General features: G+C 37.7%; 1 protein-coding gene across 3 annotated transcripts in view; it reads left to right on the forward strand.

Moving 5' to 3' along the window:
• The window catches only part of LOC132119307 (cAMP-specific 3',5'-cyclic phosphodiesterase 4C-like), a 75,003-nt gene that overhangs the window by 21,436 nt on the left and 30,954 nt on the right, over window positions 1–22,613 (forward strand). Inside the window, exon 1 of one of the 3 annotated variants that reach the window (XM_059529149.1) lies at window positions 1,863–2,213. The exons of 1 other annotated variant lie outside the window; for it this stretch is intronic. In XM_059529149.1, the coding sequence (XP_059385132.1) occupies window positions 2,131–2,213 (83 nt within the window). In that variant the 5' untranslated portion in view covers window positions 1,863–2,130. Of the gene's footprint in view, window positions 1–1,862; window positions 2,214–20,657; window positions 21,108–22,613 lie in introns of those variants that run through there. One more of the 3 variants, XM_059529148.1, reaches the window with a different exon arrangement.

Raw genomic sequence — 22,613 nt, forward strand, 5'->3', positions numbered from 1 at the left:
ACATTTCCGTTGGCCCAGTCCGCTGAAATGGACTGCACTAATTCTCTCTGGATTCTGACATCAGGCTATTTTCCACTTAAAGGTCATGACCAGCTGATGCAAGCCTACTTTACAATTTTGAATGGTGGTTCAATTGGAGATGAGCAATAAGCAAAATTCCCCCATATGGTTAGCATATTCACCGTATGGTTCACTTGTCAGAGTTATCATTTAGCTTAATTTTAATTCATTTCAAACCATTCAAAATAATCTGTACAATCCAGTCTCTGTGAGAAAGAGGACATTTGAGACTTCCAGATCAGAGAAGTGGGCAGATTTAGGCCAAACTGTTAGATGGCTCTGGTCCAGGTGGTGGAGTCATGTTCCTACAGGAATTACTGCATGCTTGATGACACATAACTGTGGTGATAACAAAACTTACTGCCAGATCAGGCATAGTATGTAACTGATTTTCTCACTAGACAAGAAATAGAACCCCCAAAAAAAGGATGGAACATAATCCTGGACTGAATCACATCTGATCACTGACTTTTTGGTCACAATACTAAAAACATTTCTGATCACTTAGACACAGTACTGGAATTAGTGCTGTGACAGTGGCATTTACAGTGATGTGTTACTCTGGTGGTACAGATCCAATCAACCGGCGATTTTTTGCTACCCTTGAATATGAATATTGAATATTATTTAAACCATTCAATGCACAGGTAGTTCCTGTTAGTCTGATTATCATTCTGTATTATCTATATCAGTGCATTGTCCAGCAAAATGAAATTTTCCACCAACATGTGTGAAATGTGCTAAGGCTACAACTGAACTTGAGTTTATTCCTTGCCTAATGAATGCAAACTTTATTTGTATCCAATGTGAGGAGAAACGAAGAACACAAAACACAAGATATTTCTGAAGCAGTAAAATTTGCAGTAAATTGTACATAGCCAGATTGCAAGAATCAATACAGAGACAAATTTATGGGCTCATGCATCCCTCTTTCAGCAAGAATCTAAGTGTTTGCATTTTAGTTTCTAAACTGTTATTTTTTTAGTAAACAAAGCTTTGTGATTAACTCATTTCCCAATATCCACGTAAAACTGCAAAAATGTTTCATTTGCACACCCAGTAGTATCCCAGTAGTAAACTGAAGTTCTGTTCAGACATTGTAGTTTTAGTTCTAGTTGGACACTTATACTACTCAATACTAAATTAAAATTCAGTTCTAAAACAAACACAATACTAGACTGAATTTCTGATCAGACATGTTTACCAGGCTGACATTATGCCAACATTCAGTTCTGATTGGACATTTGAACGCAGTAATGAACTCAAGTTCAGACTGTACATATTGCAAAGCAAAAGTTGTAGAAGTTTAGATCGAGTCATTCTCTCGCTGAATGGAAAAAATGAACTTGTGATAAAAATCAAGTTGGCTACGCAGACAATAACATATGCATGTCAGAACAGCACCCGCCGCTATGAGAATATGCTGTTATCGCTTCATGCTTTGTGTGATTTCACGTCTTACTCTGATGGAGTTGGTGGGCAAACAGGAGCCACCCATGGCAGATTATTCACAACACACATGTAACTGTATATGAAACGCTACAGCGTGTGACCACACACCACCCTCCAGGCTCAATTCTCTGTACCTCCCCCTCCCTTTTTTTTCCCTTCTCTTGCTTCTTCCTGCCCATCCACCATTTAGCCAAATAAACACTAATATGGAAACTTAGCGGGACCTTGAACCTCTAAATTGTCTCTGTAGGGAGTCCAATAATAAGTTTGTAGGCTGGTGCGGTACAGTTTTCCTTTTTTTTTTCAGACTTATGAAAGCAAGTTTTAGGAAGTAGAAGGAGTTTCTGATGATACTTATCTGACATGCTGAAGCGAAAACATCATCTGTGGAGAATGATCTACATGTGATAGCCTTCAAATTCTTCTTCAGCCGACCCTAAGGATGAGGTCCTGCAAATGTAGCTGAGACGTCATGGACTAAGGTGTCAGACTCACTCAGGCTCCTGTCTATGCATGGTTTAAGTGTCTGCTTACGCTGATGAGTTTTAGAATAGACTTTCTTTTTTGAAAGCGTTGGTAAAAGACCAAGACATAAAGTTGTTTTCACAGCTTTTTGAAATGCTGCACAAGGATCATCGAATCCACAGGAGGAATTCACTCTTTTATTGTGGCTCAACCAGGAGACGACATTCTTGCATTGGGTATGTTTGGTCATCGACTAAAGATTATGACAGAAAACATTTTCAGTGATTCTTATGGTTATGCTTTATTTCGAAAGTAAGTTAGTAACTATAAATAACTTAAAGTTACTTTGCAACTGTGAGTATTCGTAGACTGTTGGTTAATGTTACTAGAATAAGTTGAAATGTACTTGCAAAGTTACTTAAAGTCAGTAAAGTGTATGTTGGGGGGACTATTAAAATAAAGTGTTAGATACCATCTATTGATACTCTAATGACTGCAAGATGAAGTTGTGGTCAACATGTCTAAAGTGGACTAGCAAATAAAGTGTTACCATTATTCTTGATACAAATGTGGCTCAAGGGGTAGAGCATTGCGTTAGCAGCGCAAGGTTGTGGGTTTGATTCCCAGGGAACAAATGTTAGTTTAAAAAAAAATGTTAGCCTGAATGCACTGTAAGTTGCTTTGGATAAAAGCGTCTGCTAAATACATACATTTATTTAAATGACGTTACATAGGATTTTGTCAAAATGTGTTATTTTGATTGCTGAAGTCAGGTCATGGAGGTCAACTACAGTGTGAATGGAATAACAAAGAGTCGGCCACTGCAGGGCTGCAAAAGCTCTTTCATTGAGTGCAGTTCATATTTATTACTTTGGCACACTTCACAGGACATGGACAGTCTCAGCAGCTCAAACAGCTGTGTACTTTCCGCCTTGGATGTCTCATGTCCAGATTATATGTCAAGATCAGTGTTGTTTCACCCAAGATCACCCAAAAATGAAAATTATGTGATTTTTTTTTATCACCTTAAAGCTGTTCCAAACCTGTATGAGATTCTGTTGAACAAACACACACACACACACAAATCAAAATATCTTCTTTCATGTTCAATAGAAAAATTACGTTTGGGTTTGGAACAACTTGAAGGTGATTAAATGAAGCCTGAAGTCTCAGCGCTAATAGCCTCACCGTTAGTGCTAGACATACTGTGCTCACGCCGACCCGAGTTTGAATCCTGACTTGCGGCCCTTTGACGATCCCACTCCCCTCTCTCTTCACCCAATGCTTTCCTGTTTACTCTACACTGTCCTTTCCAAAGAAAGGCATTAAAAGCCCATAAATAAATCAGAATATTCATTTTCATTGAACCAACCCTTTAAGCTTATAATTAAAAATTGCCAACATATTTTTAAATAATATAAATATATTATTTAGGCATGATATTGAAGTCTAAGACTTCATTGATCACATAAACACTTTAGCTCAGAATATTTACATCTGTAATGCACTTGATGCTTTAAGATTATAAAGTCCATGTAATAGGAGTCAAATATCATGTGACTTTGGCCAGTTATTGCTTAAACTACAGTTTATGTTGGCACTTCCTGACTTCCAGTAACATGGCTGCGGATAGACACAGCAATTTGGTTTCGGCCTTGGCGTTTATTATTGTTTGTAATTTGTGTCCATCAAGGGAAGCCTTTTCTGATAAAAAGCAGAGTTTTAATGTTTTATCTAAAGAATGATTCGGCGTGGTGTCTATTGGTTACGGGTGGAGTATTATTTTTTCGCTTTTACATCTGCACTTGTCCGGGCCCTCCATCTCAAAACACCACTCCAGCGCTGGAAAATTCATTATCATACCATGTCTGTTATTATCAGGATAGATTCACTCATGTCCAGGTCCAAATCGGGAAGTTTGTGTTTGTTTTAACAAAGATCAAGTTTTGGATTCAGGATTGTACTTGGCTGAACGTAACTCAGCTACTGTGCATGTATGAGCATCATGATATGGATCCAAATATGATAACATATAGTACATTTGCATGTCAATACTCTTTGGAGAATGCTATCACCCAGTCAAAACTATTATTTAAAATAATTATAATCATGATCTGACAAAAGAATGCTTTATTATAAGTAATTTTAATACAAATATCTAAAAAGACAAACAAATAGGGAACAATTTCAATGTTCTGCAGTCATTATGTAAATTATTAAATTTAGCCCAATTTCTAAACAAATCTTCCAGAGTTTGGGAAGGTTAGGAAAGTACCATTGGTTTTATATTTCCCAGAAAGGACTAGTTGAATTATGGTATAAGTGATCATAATATTGTCTTTTGTACTAGAAATGTAGAAATCATAAAACAGTTTGAATTAGATTTTTATTTAAATAAAAATTTTAATACAGTGAACAACACTTAATATGCTCTCCTGGCTTCAGACTCTGTGTACTAAAACAACACTGTGAACAGATGATTCGCTGGCTGACACCCCACCAAGACTAAATGGTAACACTGTAGGTCAGACGCAAGCTAATGAATTTAGATAATCATTTATCTAATTAATCTACAACCCGAATTCCGGAAAAGTTGGGACATTTTTTAAATTTTAATAAAATGAAAACTAAAAGACTTTCAAATCACATGAGCCAATATTTTATTCACAATAGAACATAGATAACATAGGAAATGTTTAAACTGAGAAAGTTTACAATTTTATGCACAAAATGTGCTCATTTCAATTTTGATTTCTGCTACAGGTCTCAAAATAGTTGGGACGGGGCATGTTTACCATGGTGTAGCATCTCCTTTTCTTTTCAAAACAGTTTGAAGACGTCTGGGCATTGAGGCTATGAGTTGCTGGAGTTTTGCTGTTGGAATTTGGTCCCATTCTTGCCTTATATAGATTTCCAGCTGCTGAAGAGTTCGTGGTCGTCTTTGACGTATTTTTCGTTTAATGATGCGCTAAATGTTCTCTATAGGTGAAAGATCTGGACTGCAGGCAGTCCAGGTTAGCACCCGGACTCTTCTACGACGAAGCCATGCTGTTGTTATAGCTGCAGTATGTGGTTTTGCATTGTCCTGCTGAAATAAACAAGGCCTTCCCTGAAATAGACGTTGTTTGGAGGGAAGCATATGTTGCTCTAAAACCTTTATATACCTTTCAGCATTCACAGAGCCTTCCAAAACATGCAAGCTGCCCATACCGTATGCACTTATGCACCCCCATACCATCAGAGATGCTGGCTTTTGAACTGAACGCTGATAACATGCTGGAAGGTCTCCCTCCTCTTTAGCCCGGAGGACACGGCGTCCGTGATTTCCAACAAGAATGTCAAATTTGGACTCGTCTGACCATAAAACACTATTCCACTTTGAAATAGTCCATTTTAAATGAGCCTTGGCCCACAGGACACGACGGTGCTTCTTCCTTTTTGCATGATAGAGCTTTAGTTGGCATCTGCTGATGGCACGGCGGATTGTGTTTACCGACAGTGGTTTCTGAAAGTATTCCTGGGCCCATTTAGTAATGTCATTGACACAATCATGCCGATGAGTGATGCAGTGTCGTCTGAGAGCCCGAAGACCACAGGCATCCAATAAAGGTCTCCGGCCTTGTCCCTTACGCACAGAGATTTCTCCAGTTTCTCTGAATCTTTTGATGATGTTATGCACTGTAGATGATGAGATTTGCAAAGCCTTTGCAATTTGATGTTGAGGAACATTGTTTTTAAAGTTTTCCACAATTTTTTTACGCAGTCTTTCACAGATTGGAGAGCCTCTGCCCATCTTTACTTCTGAGAGACTCTGCTTCTCTAAGACAAAGCTTTTATAGCTAATCATGTTACAGACCTGATATCAATTAACTTAATTAATCACTAGATGTTCTCCCAGCTGAATCTTTTCAAAACTGCTTGCTTTTTTAGCCATTTGTTGCCCCCGTGCCAACTTTTTTGAGACCTGTAGCAGGCATTACATTTTAAATGAGCTAATTAAGTGGATAAAAGTGTAAAATTTCTCAGTTTAAACATTTGCTACGTTATCGATGTTCTATTGTGAATAAGATATTGGCTCATGTGATTTGAAATTCCTTTAGTTTTCATTTTATTAAAATTTAAAAAACGTCCCAACTTTTCCGGAATTCGTGTTGTATATGCACAAAGACAATACAACCTTTTTGTCCCCTTTTTGTTTTAAATCTTGATGAAGAGAGCGCAAGTTGCTGCAGCTGCGAGGAGGACAGTGATTCATGCGTTCAGGAGTGATTGCAGTTCGCGGCACTGTGTACAAAAAATAAGTTTAAGCTCGTTAGCGTTACAGAATAGTCTGTTTTTTTGTTTTTTACAATGACATTTGAGTTCATGATTTTAATGTTGTTGTTTCTTGTGGCAGACTAAAGAGTAATGACAGACGGTTGATCTTTGAATAAAAATGTGTTTAGTTAAGGTTTGAAATTCATTATCTTTTATTATAGGCTACGAAGTCTAATATCATAAGCCCCCCATCCCGTCACCCAAGACCGCAGACACTCCCCTGTGTCTGTGTCTGTATATATATATATATATATATATATATATATATATATATATATATAGGCTATAATAGAGTACCGGCACCTCTTTTGGGCCACTTAAAGCACTGCCTCCATCCTATTATCCGGAAACCGAGCTCAGCCATCTTGAAGGACATCTCAATTCTCTAAGTCAGCGGTTCTCAATTCCAGTCTTCGTGCCCCACTGCTCTGCACATTTTGTACGTTTCTCTTATTGCTTCAGATGTTTGTTCTGTCCGAACATAAGTGCCCTAAGAAGTGGACATCAAAGGATATTCAGCCATGATTCCAGTTTGAAGCGAACGTATATGTTCCATTCAAAGTGCATTGAAGTGTGCGAGATGTGAATTTAAATTGTATTGATTTACAGAGGTGATGTCACACTTGTCCATGTGTGCAGACGGACGTTGTGCAACGCAAATCCGTGAATGAATGTTCCGAAGTGAAATAAACTTCAACAGATTTCCCTTGCTCAGGGAGTAGAGAGCAGTAAACACTGTGTAGAGACCATGTCACTTCTAACGAGCTGATTATCTGAATCAGGTGTGTTAACAAAGAGAGACATACAATATGGCCCCATTTACACTGCATGGTTCAAGTGATCCCAATTCCCAATTTTTTTCCCCTGATGTGGCACAGATCGGATATGACCAGTGAACGTGTAAGCAGGAAAAAACCGCATGGATTCCGTTATTCTCCAATCGGATTCAGGCCTCATTCATATGTGGTAATAAATCGGATATGAATCGGATACGAGCATTTGCGTGTGCCATGTAAGCAGACAAATCGGATATTCCCCAGTAAATGCGAGTCATACGTCATTAAAAAAAGTGACGTCAACTCAGGTGGACAGCACCAACTGAGATCACAAGACTTATTATAGGCGCGAAATTCGCCCAGGCTGCAACAAGGGCTCCTCTTTTCTCTGCCGTACGAGATAAATGTTTTGCTGATCTTTTTGTTGACTTTTCAAAATATTGTGAAAAGCAAAACACTGTATAATTTTATTTGCATCTGCAGCCATTGTATTTCGTGCTGTTTTACTTCCTTTTCCCGGGTCAGAACGTCTACGTTTGGTAGTTTCAGCAGTGTAAAGTGTAAATGCAAAAATCGGATACGGGACACTTTTAAAAGATGATGTAAGCGGGTCGTCAAGAAAATCAGATATAGTCAGAAAATCGGATTTGGGCATCAAGACCTGCAGTGTAAATGCAGCCTATGTGCAGAGCAGTGGGGCGCGAGGACTGGAATTGAGAACCGCTGCATACATGTTGTATTTCAAACAGGGCATCTTGTTTTATTAATATTTATTATGAATGTCTTAAATAACAAACTTTAACAACATGAAGGCAGATCCCTTTAGCGCAACTGATGATGCTGTAAAGTGACACTTAAGGGAGTCTTTTCTCCCTAAAGGGAGAAACTTGATTCAATTCCTCCATCCTCGCATCTTTTCCTTGCAACCTTCCCTCACATCCTACAGAGGTGGAACTAAGTCGCAAGGATGCACATATATAGGTGCATCTCAATAAATTAAATTGTCATGGAAAAGTTAATTTATTTCAGTAATTCAACTCAAATTGTGAAACTTGTATATTAAATTAATTCAGTGCATACAGACTGAAGAATTTTAAGTCTTTGGTTCTTTTAATTGTGATGATTATGTCTCACATTTAACATTGTATCTCCAACATTTACATTTATTGTTAATCTTCCATTGAAAAAGGGTATGGTCTCATCTGATTTGAAGTTTTCTTAGTGTGGCCTCAAAAATTATAGAAAAGATTGTGTATAAACAGATACAAGAGATGTATGCAAGAGTAATTTAATTTATGATTTTCAATCAGGTTTCAAGAGATCTTCTCTGGCTGATACTTCTTTACTTTATTTAACATATTTAATAAGGAAACAGATTGATGAAGGTAAAATGTTTGCTATGGAACTTTAGGATCTCAAAGAATAATTTTGACACAGTAAATCATTCAATAATCTTAGATAAATTAAGTGTCATGGGTTTTTCAAGTAAAGTGATAGCCTGTTTGAACACTCATTTAACTGGGAGAGTTCAGAGCCTATAAATTGATTGGGTTTTTTTATTTGAATTGATGGAGGGAAAATTGTTAAAAATGGAGTCCCTCAGGGAAGTGTTTTAGGCCCACTTTTGATTATCTTATACAAGAATGGCATACAAGCAGTTTGTGATTGTAATTTGCTTTTGTATGCTGATGATTCTGCTTTGTTGAATTTAGACAGGATATTATTGGTAGGATAGAAGTTTAGGTGAATTTAGGTGAAGAGCTTAGTAAGGTAAGATACTGGCTTTCTGAAAACAAGCTCTTGTTGCATTAAGATAAAACAGAATTCATATTATTTGGGTCTAAAAATAATTTGAATTAGGTTTTTAAGATGTCTATTAAGGTAGGGGACTTTTTAATATCAAGCAAAACTACCGTTAATTATCTCGGGTGTGTCCTTGACAATGATTTAAGTGGTGTAAGTATGGCTATGAAAGTTCTGGGTAAGGTTAATGCTAGATCAGAATTTCTTGCAGATGTAGTTTTCTCAATAAACAGAACATAAATTACTTTCATCATGTTTAATGCTATGTCATTTTGAATATGCATGAATTTCTTGGATGTCTGATTTGTCTTGTGGTTGGTTGGATAAGTTACAAAAATCTCAAAACAAGGTTAGTTTTAGGGTTTAGTCGTTTTTCACATTGTTGTTTCCCGATTTAAAAATATTTAATTATGCTTGTTTTATCATTTCTGTATTTATAATGCAATGTCATTACTTGAAATTGATGAATTCTATATTTGATGAATTGAGTGTATTTCACTACTTTTCTGTCTAATAAACCAAATCAAATCAGAGAGCGCTGAGCTATTTTTAGGGCCGGTGTGAATCTAAACTCCTCTGTGAACTTAAATTTTTTCCAGATGTGCAGACATCACAGTGCTCATGAACTAAGCCAGTGTTTGAGGAAACCATGTTTTAGCAACGCTCTTGGTATAATGAATATTGGAATATCACTGATTAAAGACATCAGTGTCAGTCATTAAAATGTGATTTTTCACTCCGTCAGTGAGCTTGTGCTGCAGGTTAACTGATTTGATTATATAAGAAGCACTCTTTGCTTGCTTTCTGTATGTAACCAGTTCATAATATGATTAAAAGTTTTATGTTTCATGCTGCTACATGATATCCGTATTAAAATTGTGGACTAAATCTGAAACTGAAATGTATGACATTGTAATAGCCATAGACAATGGGAAAAAATCTGGTGTCAAAATAGATCTGTGCATTAAGTCTTGCAGTCTAAGTGCAATATACCTGTAACCAGGGGCAACTTTAGGGGTCGGCAAGGGGGCAGCAGACCCCCATATCGGTAGTTACTATTTACAATTTGTTTTTGCAGTGTTGAGCAATGTAGCCCTCAGTCCACATCAATTTTCTACATATTTATCTGAATTTACTCCAGTGTCTCACAGTCACCTGGTGAAAATTATTTATAAAGTGAAGCCTACTTTTTTTTTGCTTTCTTCTTTTCATCAGGAAAATGGTAATTTCGATAAATATCAGTCTTGCTTCAGACCTCAACACAGTACAGAATCTGCCTTGCTACAATATTAAACAACTTATTGTTGATTGTCAATTGGGGCAATTGTGCTGTTTTAATTTTGATGGACCTCGGTGCGGCATTTGACACTCTCGATCATGGCATTCTTTTAAAATCATTTACAGCAAATTTGGATTCAAGGTCATGTTTTAGATTGATTTGTATTCTAACCTTCACGGTAGAGACAGGCAAATATTCATCATCATGTGCACCAGTTTTGTATGGGGTTCCACAGGGCTCAATTTTGGGTCCTGTTCTATTTTCTTTAAATGCTTCCTTTGTATGCTATATTTAAGAGGCACAATGTTTTTAAGGTTGTGGCCAGTAAACTGGGTCCGCAATCTGGTAATATTGATCTATATGTCAGAAATGTAGATATTACTTTTGACTCCATTTTGACTTTTGATAAACAGATCAATGCTGTGGTTAGAAATTGATTTTATCATCTAAAGAATATTGCAAAGATGAAATCATTCTTAACATTAAGAGACATGGAGTCTGTGATAGATTCTTTTATCTCATCCAGCTTAGATTATTAATGTATTGTATTTGGGTTTCACAGTCTCTATTGTCATGTATTCAACTTGTAAAGAATGCTGTTGCTAGATTGTTAACTGGAACAAAGAAGAGGGAACATATTTCACCAGTGTTAATCTCTCTTCACTGTCTCCCAGTTAAATATCATATCCATTTTAAAACGTTGTTTGTTTATAAGGGTTTGCATGGACTGGCTCCATCATATATCTCAGATCTCCTTCTGTTCAACTGTAATGCCTCCTGGGAACTTCGATCAACTAGTAGTCTTCAGCTGACTGTTCCAGTGATATGCTTGAAATCGAAAAATAGATTGTGCCTTTTCAGTGTCTGCTCCACAGCTATGGAACAAGTTGCCACTCTATATAAGAACTGCACCAACATGTGATGATTTTAAGTTTCTTCTTAAAACGTATTTGTTTACTGCTGCATATGGTCAAGTAAGCGCAGTGGCATAACAGTAGTGCACTTTTTGTCGCTGTGTTCTATGTTTACTTTTGTATTTTGGTATATGCTTGCACCAAAATTGGTGTACAGCGCTTTGGCCAACAGTTGTTGTTCTTAAATGTGCTCTATAAATAAATATGACTGACTGACTAGCCATTCACAGAAATATAGATTTCTTGAATGCAATGGCCAATCAGAGTAGTTTCAGTTAGACAGAGTTCACTCATCACTGAAAGATTTTTTTTTAATTACCTTTCATGCAGTGTGTAACTCCGCTCTAAGTTAATAAAAACACCCTGCAAAGTTTTAAATCTGAAAGTGCACCGTGTATAAAGTTATTGTCTCTCAAAAGAAAGAGTCGACTCTTAATCATTGAAATTAGTCGTTTTTAAAACGATTCCCAATCCATTTCATGGCGACGTCAACACTGGTCTGAATACAAATGCAAAATCATTCTTTGCCACTAGGTACCACTTTTGGTACAGAGAACTGTGTAATTTTACTGGTATTTATACCTGAAAGGTTGATTCTTTCGATTGATACCTTGACTACTGAAAGGTTGGTACCCTGCAACAATATTAGCAGGTAAACTAGTCATCCATGAGCAGAATTTCATGCCATGTCTTTTAGGTCCTGCTTTATCTAAAGTAATCAATGCTTATGACTTTGAAATAGACATAATTATTTTTCTTTTTAAGTCATAAGTGGGTGGATGTCAGCCAAAGTTGGCTGCAAAAGTGGGCCAGACTATACTGCAGTCAGAGGTCTGGCCATGTGAGACTTATGTGTGGAAAAACTGTTTTGGTTTCATTAGTGGCACAGAAATTTGCATATTGCATTGAAACTATTTAATAAGAGTACAGTAGGGCAACTGTATATTGCTTTAGATAAAAAAAGAAAAGAAAAAGAAAATGTGAACAAAAAATTAAAAATATGATTTATTTAAGCATATGAATGATTTCTGAGGATACTTCTTCAGTTCAGATACTTTTTTTAGTTTTTTAGATACTTTATGTGTGACTGCCCTCTTTTGGCTGAATGGTGAATATTTGCTTTGTGTGAGCTGTCTGGACTTGATGGTTTAGTTTGAGAGAGTTTCATTCATCATCAGTCCATAAAGAATAGTAAGCAAGGACACTGTGATATGCACACACAAACATACACAGACAGAGGAGAAAGAAGTTAGGAAGTTATTGCATGTGGAAAGATAAACTTTAAAAAACATTTGAAATAAAGCAGGTTAATACTAGAATAAGAATACTAAAACTATTAAAAAATCAGTAAAAGCTCAAATAAAATAGATTGATAAGTACTGGAAGATTAAAAACAAACAAAACAAAAAAAATTTATTGAAAAATGTATTAAAAAATGTATTGGAAAATTTATTGAAACATTTTGAAATGAGAATAATTTGAAGTACTAAAATTATTAAAGATAAACTTAATAAAAAAAAATTGTTATTTGAAATAAAGCTGAAATTACATAAAATATAAATAAGATACAATCAATTATAAATACTTACAATTAAAAAAACTTAAATGGAAATTAATAATGTTGACATGGCAACTTACTGAAATAAAATAAGCTGAAGTACTAAAATGACTAAAAGTTATACTGAAATAAAAATAAAGTTAAAGAGATATATAAAAAATCATAAAACAAGAAAAAAATTCTAAAATTAAAATGAAAGCTGAAAATATGATCAAATAGTGTGTGACAGTGTGTGTATGTGACACAAAGCAGGAATGGATGAATGAGAAGTATGAAGGTAAAACAGTAGCAAAATTTGAGAGCTTGTTGATCTGAATGTGAGAACTTGTCATATTAACATTAGTATTTGTAAGTTGAAATTTTTCTCTGATGTAAAAAGCTGCATCTTTCAATTTCCACACACTGACATTGATCAAAACACCCATGTTTTGAATTTGAAGTTGCACATTAATAGTTACAAATGTGTAGAATGACATTCACATAAAAAATGACATACACAAATTTTTACAACATTTTTACTTTTGCACTTTACTTCAGTTTCACTGCACAACGTCGGCACTTACAACCTCTCAGATCTGGCAGAACAAGTTCAAATCCTAGTGCTTTGACTTTTGCTACTATTTTGCGGTATTCCTGTTGCAAAACTCACTTGTGCACTTGTATATGCAGATTGGTCAGGCATCGACCAATAAAATGTCTTCATTTGCACCAAAGCCCTTCCCCCGGCTCTCTCTCTGAGTTTTGCAACAGGAATACCGCAAAAGAAGTAGCAAAAGCGCTAGGATTTTAACTCGTACTCTGACAGGTTGTAAGTGCCGACTTGACATTATGCAAAAGTAAATATGTCGTAAACATTTGTGTCTGTCATTTTCTTTGTGTGAATGTAATTTTATACATTTGTAGCTATTAATGTGCAACTTCCAATACAAAACACAGGTGTTTTGATCATTGTCAGTGTGTGCAAATTGAAAGATTCAGCTTTTCACATCAGAGCTGTGAGTGTAAATGTCAATTTACAAATACAAATGTTAATATGACAATTTCTCACATTCAGATCAACAAACTCTCGAGTTTAGCTACTGATTTACCTCCATAGTGAACAGTGTTGGGGAAAGTTACTTTTAAAAGTAATGCCTTACAATATTGCGTTACTCCCTAAAAAAGTAACTAAATACGTTACTTAGTTACTTTTTTATGGAAAGTAATGTGTTACATTACTTTTGCGTTACTTTCACGTTACTTTTTAAATATGAGCAGGGCTTGATTGTTTTTAATATAAGAAGTTCTATTTATAGCAAATGTAAAAGCTCTTTCACACCAAAAAGTGTAATGAATAAACCTCAGGCTGAAGGAAAAGTAAATTTGCGTCTGAACAGTAGAACACAGGAGAAGAAGGTTCAACACTCTTCAGCAATAAAAAAAAACAATGAAGCACAATTGTTAGTTTATCTAAAGTCATTTTTTAATTATTAGTATGGTTGAACTGGATCATTAAAGGTCAGCAGCAAAGACACTGTTAATAAAATGGGAATAGATACATTTGTGTTATTTAATATATTTAGTTATTGCAGGTTGCGTCATATTCTGAGTTTGCATTTCACTATTTTGATTAATTTTGATGAATACTAAATCTGTTTTGTTTTTTGTTTTTTTGCGAGTGGGATGAATTAATGCACATTCACATTTAGTCTAGAACTACGGTAACATGTTCACACAGCGCACACAACGCCTCCATACTTCCGATTTCTCCCAATATGGGAACAGGAGGCTTGTCAGTCAAAAAATGGGAATACAAAGTAACTGGCGTTACTTTTTTGAAAAAGTAACTCAGATATTTTCTTGTAAATTAAAAAGTAATGCGTTACTTTACTAGTTACTTGAAAAAAGTAATCTGATTACGTAACTCGCGTTACTTGTAATGCATTACCCCCAACACTGATAGTGAAGGGCCTCCGCTCAAACACCCACAACACGACCGAATGAGTAAATATTTACCTTGATATGAGCAGAGATCAGATTCAGTTCTGTGGGAAGTGAAATAGAGTAACCATTGGTGTAGTTCAGGGATAGGCAACTTCGGTCCTGGATGGCCACTGTCCTGCAGAGTTTAGCTCCAACCCTAATTAAACACACCTGAACAAGGCAATCAGTGTTTTCCGGATTACTAGATAGATACAGGCAGGTGAGTTTTTATGAGGGCTGAAGCTAAACTCTGCAGGATAGTGGCCCTCCAGGACTGGAGTTGCCTTTCCCTGGTGTAGTTCATCAAATATACAAAATATACCAGGTTCAGTACAGCTTTTGTGGCATTATGTTGATTACTAAAAAAAATCTGTGTTACAGTGAGGCTCTTACAGTGAAAAAAAAAAACAATTTGCAACTGTTAAATACTTACAGTTTCAGTAGTATAACCAAAAAATTGTCTATTATCAGGGATGAACTTTTAGGCATTCGGCAGTACACAGCGCAGTGCAAAATCAACAGGGAAATCATTTAGCAGTGGGACATTTAAGACCAAGATGGCGGCGCATACACATCCCGAAGCTCAGCATCTCTCCAGTTTTTGCAATTTTGCAGTATTATTACTGCTCTTCTTGGGTCTGTTCGTACTGAACAGCTTTGCTTTAATATCATACATCCGACAGGAGCTTTTGGTTATCGGTGAGGACTTTTCCAACAGTTTTATCACCAATCTTTGACTCATCCTTGAGATCGCAAGAACACCCGAGGCCACGCACTTTACCCGGCGGGGCGGAAGTGCTCGCAGGCGGCGTCGAGATAAACAAAGGCGGGGGAAGCATGGAGGTCTAAGAGCTAAGCTAAAGCTAACACCGCTCTGGCTCTCTTTACCCAGCATTTTCCTTGCTAATGTGCGGTCACTGGTGAAAAATATAGATGAGTTACGACTTCGCATCACCCACAGTAAGAGACTTTTGGACTGCAATGTCATGGTTTTCACAGAAAAGTGGCTACACAGTGACGTACCCAATAATGCTATTGAGCTTGCCGGACGGTACACGTTCCAGGCAGATAAAACGGAAGATGACTCCGGCAAGACAAGAGGTGGTGGATTGTGCATTTATGTCAACAAAGCTTGGTGTATGAATGCTGTCACTGTTGGGAGACGCTGCTCAGCTAACCTAGAGTTTATCATGGTTAAATGTAGACGTTTTATCTACCACGGGAGTTCACTTCTACCATAATAACCAGATCCAGATCCAGTTCCTGGACCAACCCCTCAAACTCACCTCCACAGATGTCCACACTGCACTATCCAAAGCTGCTGGCCCAGATGGCATTCCTGGACATGTGCTTAGGGCATGTGCAGAGCAGCTTGCTGGGATCTTCACAGACATTTTCAACCTGTCCCTCACCCAAGCAACTGTGCCAACATGTTTTAAGTCCACATCCATTGTGCCAGTAAAGAAACACAGAACACTCCTCTTCAATGTGACTGAATGACTATCACCCCGTAGCACTAAGACCCATCATTATGAAGTACTTTGAGTGACTGGTCCTAGCACACCTCAAAGACTGCATCCCACCCACACTGGACCCACACCAATTTGTCTACCGCAGAAATAGGAGCAGAGAGGATGCAGTATGCACAGTGCTGCACTCTGCACTCACACACTTGGACAATAACAACACTTATGTTAAGATGTTGTTTGTTGACTTCAGTTCAGCATTTAACACTGTCATTCCCTCCAAGCTGACCACAAAACTTGGAGACCTGGATATTAACACCTCCCTCTGCAACTGGATTATGGACTTTCTGACCAACAGACCTCAGCATGTTAGATCAGGCCACACCCACTCTACCACCATCACACTTAACACTGGCGTACCACAGGGCTGTGTGCTGAGCCCATTCCTTTACTCCCTTTACACCCACAACTGCAAGCCTGTGCATGGATCCAACTCCATCATTAGGTTTGCAGACGACACCAGGGTGATTGGCCTCATCAGTGACAATGATGAGACTGCCTACAGGGAAGAGGTACAGCACCTGGCCACATGGTGCGCTGACTATAACCTGCTCCTTAACACCAGTAAGACAAAGGAGCTCATTGTGGACTTCAGGAAGAAGAATGGGAGAACGCATGACCCCAACCACAATAATGGGATGGTTGTTGAACATGTCTCCAGCTTCAAGTTCCTGGGAACCACCATCTCAGAGGAACTGTCCTGGACCACAAACACCTCCAGCCTGGTCAAGAAGGCTCATTAGCGCCTCTTCTTCCTCAGGACACTGAAGAAGAACCAACTGTCTTCAGCCATAGTGGTGAACTTTTACCACAAAGCACTGCAGAGGGTGGTGAAAACTGCCCAATGCATCACAGGGACACCACTTCCTGCTAGTGAGGACATCCAGTGGAAACGCTGTCTGCGTCGAGCTCGCAGCATTCCCAAGGACTTCTCTCACCCTGACCACAGACTGTTTAACCTCCTTCCCTCCAGGAGACGCTTCAGGAGCCTCCGGACAAGGATCAGCAGATCTAAGAACAGCTTTTTCCCTACATCTGTCTCTTTGCTGAACTCTGTCCTCTGACCCCCCACCCCCCCACCCACACACACACCATACACACGGACTCCTCACCCCTCTTCATCTCTACATCTGACTGATTTATTTATTATTTACAACATGCAAAAAACTCTAAATTTGTTATTACTTGCACTACTGTCTGTTCATCTAGAAACACCGAATAATCAATTTGCAAATGGAAATTTTTCTATGCACTTTACTGTCCATTGCAATAGTGTTAATTATGTTCATAAGTTCATAGTTCTGCCTATAGTGTACATACACTTTTACATAATCCATCTGTATAGTATGTTCATAGTACACCTATCTGTACATCATTCTGATAGTATTTAAAATCTGTAAATTATGTCCATAATACTTATCTGTATAGTTATTGTAGACCTTGTATATTCTGTACTTACTGCTTATTGCACTTCTGGTTAGATGCTAACTGCATTTCGTTGCATTGTACCTTACATGTGCAGTGACAATAAAGTTGAATCTAATCTAATCTAATCATACTTTTATATCAGTAAAAAGGTGGTGTGCAGCAGTAACAGTGTTGAAGAAGATTTGCTGTCCTGATCTAGAAGTGCTTTTCATTAACTCGCCACAGGAGTTTTCCTCATTCATTCTCATAAATGTTTGTTCCTCCACAAGCATATGTGAACATCTGGCTGATCAGATCACAGATTCTGAGCAACAGTACTGTCGTCACTTCTCCTTTTATCCCTCCCGGAGCTCCTCCATGAGACACGAGACCGGTGTGTGGTGCAGGTGTCTCTCATTATCTTTCACTCCACCGGCCTTGCTCCGCTCCCACAGCTCTTGGCCCCACCCCACCCCACTCATCACACCGACCTACAGGAAGAAACTGAAATCAGTTAACCTGTAATAAAGACCGTAAAGAGATGGACTAATGAAGCAGACCGGGATTTACAAGTCTGCTTCAAATGCACTGATTGGAGAATTTCTGAAGCTGCTGCCACCGATCTAGATGACCCTACAGAGAATACCACTACATCAGTGTCAGTGAGGATATGTGCATTCCTACCAGGACTTATTTAACAAACAACAATGACAAACCATGGTTCACAACAAAACTCAGACAGCTTCATCAGGCCAAAGAGGATGCCTACAGGAGTGGGGACAGAATCTTATACAATCAGGCAAGGAACACACTGACAAAGGAAATCAGAATGGCTAAAAGGAGCTACTATAAAAAGCTGGGAAACCAGTTTTCAGCTAATGGCCCTGCTTCAGTGTGGAAAGCCTGAAAGACATCAGAAACTACAAGACACCATCCCCCAGCACTGAGGCGAATCAACTGGCTGAAGACCTGAGTGAGTTTTACTGCAGATTTGAAAATCCCGGACTCACACCCCACACCCATTCTGACCTTCTCTCTGCACAACCATAAACACCTCCAGCAACCCCCATCATTCATGCACTTCAGATCAGTGAAGATGACGTAGGTCAGGTCTTTAGGAAACAGAAGAGAAGAAAAGCACCAGGCCCAGACAGTGTTTCACCAGCGTGTCTGAAAACTTGTGCTGTCCAGCTGGCCTGTAGGAGATCACTGGATCTGTGCAAAAAACTGTCTGCTTCAAACACTTCACCATCATCCCCATCCCAAAGAAACCCAAAATGACAGGACTGAATGACTACAGACCTGTTGCACTAACATCTGTGGTCATGAAGTCATTTGAGAGACTGGTGTTGGCTTATCTGAAGGATATCACTCGACCCTTACTGGACCCCTTGCAGTCCACTTAAGTGTCCTTAAAGAGAGACACTTTCATCATCTTTCTTAACACACTTAAATACATTTAAAAACCACTTTGTAATAATGTCATTTTAAAAGTTTTAGATTGTTCTTTGATTAATCTTTTGTCATATTTTAAAGCTGTACGCTTATTTTGGTGTTTACTAACATAAAGTTAATGTAAAGCATTTGATTATAATGTTAAATTTAATGTGTTATTCAATATTAAATGTACAGTTAAAGGTCCCATTTTTCATGCTTTTTTGAAGCTTTGATTGTGTTTACAGTGTGCAATATAACGTGTTCATGTTTCGCGTGTAAAAAAACACAGTATTTTTCACACAATTCACCTATCTGTATACCGCTGTTTTCACTGTCATAAAAATGGGCTGATGACTTTCTTGTTCTATAAAGTCCCTCCTTCAGAAATACGTAACGAGTTCTGATTGTACCAGCGGTTCCTGTGTTGTGATTCGACAGCAGCTGAGCGCACGCTGCCCTCCTGGAAACACGATTGGGCTAGTTTTGAGAAGCAAGTGGGCAGGAGGCATGTGCTGGAGATGTAATTATAATCACAGGAGCATTTTTACTGACGAGATGAGCATGAAAATCGCATTCGATTTTTTTGCACAGCCCTAACATATAGTTAACAAAGCTAAACAGTGTTGCCCTTTGTGTAATAAGTTACAGAAACTGTTAAACGCACCAACTTAAATAATAAAATACACTTACCGGTTGTGGTCCATAAACAACGCCTTCTTCAGACAAAGAGGGAACTGCTCCATCTTTCAAGAATAATCTTTGTGCGAATTCGGCATCAAACTGATTGAGATTACGGAAGCTGTCATCAGCAAAATGTGCTGCACATAGTTTTACATGGAATTTTCAAATTTTCAATTTTCAGGAACCGAGTTAAACATAAATTGTAACCATTGATCTCCAAGTACAGCGTCCCTGGGAAGCCCAGACAAAGGTGATTGGACTCCGAGATGAAAATAACAGCGTTTCGACAACATGGCGACAAACACGAATGCAGCTCTTCCTCCTTCTCCGTCGGAGCGCAACAAGACCACGCCCCCCTTTTTGTGAATTCATGTGGGCGGAGGTTAGATCAAAAAACTGTTTTAGTAACGTCATTACTGCAGGAACTAGAGGGATGTAGTCCAAACGGGTCGTTTTTTGTAGGCAAATTCTGTTAAATAAAATATCTCGCTTGGCATTGAACTTTGAGCTTTAGAATTTTACAGATATTATTTATACTCTAACAACAACATTACATACTACCTAATATATTTTAAACATTCTAATGTATAATTTAATGCATTTTCATGTAATCGCAAATAACATGCAGTTAAGTGCCTGTACTTTTTCACAACTTTTTCTATGAAACGTGTTTGCGCACGTTTGCGGTTTCTTTCCATAAATGTCACTTGGTTTGCTATTTTGTTATTAATTGCAGTGATATTCCTACATTTGGAGTTTGAGATGTACAGGGACGTACTATAAATGCACTAGTGTTATGTCTCGCTCCATTAAAGAGTTAATATCGAGTCAGTCATCTGGTGGTTCCACCTTCTCCATGTGACGCAATGTTCAAATGCCAGTCCCACAAACACACATAACCACAAATGTACACACACACACACACACACACACACTCACACACCCGTGTGAGGCCAGCATGTGTAACTCATGTATATGAATTCATCTGTCTGAGCTGCCGGAGGGGAGAGAGAGAGAGATAGGCGCTTAGTGACTTTCGAAGTTTGTTTGTGTATTATCTTTGTATTTCACAGTAGATTTCCAGACTATATATATATATATATATATATATATATAAACATTAATGAGGATTAAAAGGAGTCGATGTAATTTTAAATGGATGGATGACTACTAGGCAAATACGAGATGTCTGGGGAAGCTCGGTCATGTCAGCGTGGCTCCATGTGTTCATCGCTCTTCTACCACAGTAACAGCGGTGGGAAGCATGTGTTTCAGACTACTTGAGAGGAAGAGCTGATTTCTGGAGGGAAAGAGCAAAAGGCCGAGAGACACGGAGGGAAATATGAGTTTGCCAACTGGCTGTTTCTTTCTTTCACCCACTGACCGCACTTTTAAAGTTCGGAACGTCAATCTTTGCGGCTCATCATGTGCTGTCAACTGCCCGATTGACATTGTGCAGAAACGCAGGCGGTAATTGAATATCTTTATTTTTGCTTGTGCATTTAGACAGTTATGCAGGGATAGTGTTTGAGAGTGTTTGATAGGCATTTAAAAACAATATATATATATATATATATATATATATATATATACATTTTCAGATATTAAAATACTTTTTTCCCAGTGCAGTGGGACTTAAACTGCAAGCCAAGAAAACTAAATTTAGGTTGATTTCCACAAAAGGGTGACACTGAGACTTATTTGAATAGTGGTGCTATTCAAATATTTGTTTGAGCAGTCTGACATGTCAACTTCTGGCTTAACCCACTGAATTTTGTGAGCTCAGAGGTTGTTATCAACTGTATGTTTTGTTAAACCGCATTAATTTAACGCTTTCAATATAATCATGTCTAGTGGAGTTCGTGGGAAACAAACAAACAAATAAACAAAAAAAAAAATGTATTACCCATGATGCTCTACAGGAAATTCTACCAATCAGAGAGTCACATACAGATCTTTAGCTCCACCCACTCCCATGAAGCACCGCAAATGACAGAATCGAGTCGGCCTCATCACAATCTCAGAATACTGAAATATTTGTATTTTTATGCATAACTTAAAATATATTTTCTATATATACAACCAACAACTTTAAATGTACAGTTTTATATTTCTCTGTCGTAGGCCTGGGTGATAAAATGATAACAATAATTATCACAATATATTATTCCCTCGATAAAACGATAACACATGTTCAAGAAATGTTCGATATAATGTTAACACGCCAAAAGTGTAACAAAACAGTGTGCCACATAAAACATTTATCAGCTTGGCTCAAATGCCATCAAATGTGATTGATTGCTGATTGGTCTTTTCCTTCGAATTAAAGTTTGTAATTCTTTTGTAATTGTTTGGAACTTGGCTTATAATGCTTTAACAAAGACTCTTTTGGGAATGAGAAAATTAACTGGAAATAATACTTCCGGAACCAGCGATGCTGAAAATGTGGATGGACACTAATGCAATCTAAAGCATATATTTGGGGTTGGGATACTTGTTTGTCTGACCAATAGCAGATGGGGGCCGAGGTTCAAGGGGAGCTAAAATGTTTGGGAAAAACCTGAAACCAGTTATTGTTTCTGAAGGTTATTAAAGTGACGTAGAAACAGTCATTATTTTGGCATTTTAGGTTATTCTGTTATGCTTAATAGTGGCTTAATAGTGTCTAAATTAACCGGTTTTATTGAAATCTTATCTTATCAAAATATTGTTTAACACCACTGAATCAATCTAAATTAATATTCATTTTTACTAACAAAACTCGTTTTTAAGGGCAAAATCAGGTAGAAATACCTACAGTGTGTCACCTTTATTTATATAGTGCTTTTAACAATACAGATTGTGTCTAAGCACTTAACAGTATTAAATAGGAAAATAGTGTGTCAATAATGCAAAAAGACAATAGTAAACACTCAATTTTTCAGTAAAAGGCTGACGATATTGCTGGATATTAAGTGTCCCCAACCAAGCAAGCCA

The sequence above is a fragment of the Carassius carassius genome, chromosome 38 (genome assembly GCF_963082965.1).
Source record: "Carassius carassius chromosome 38, fCarCar2.1, whole genome shotgun sequence".
In the NCBI taxonomy this organism is placed as follows: domain Eukaryota; kingdom Metazoa; phylum Chordata; class Actinopteri; order Cypriniformes; family Cyprinidae; genus Carassius; species Carassius carassius.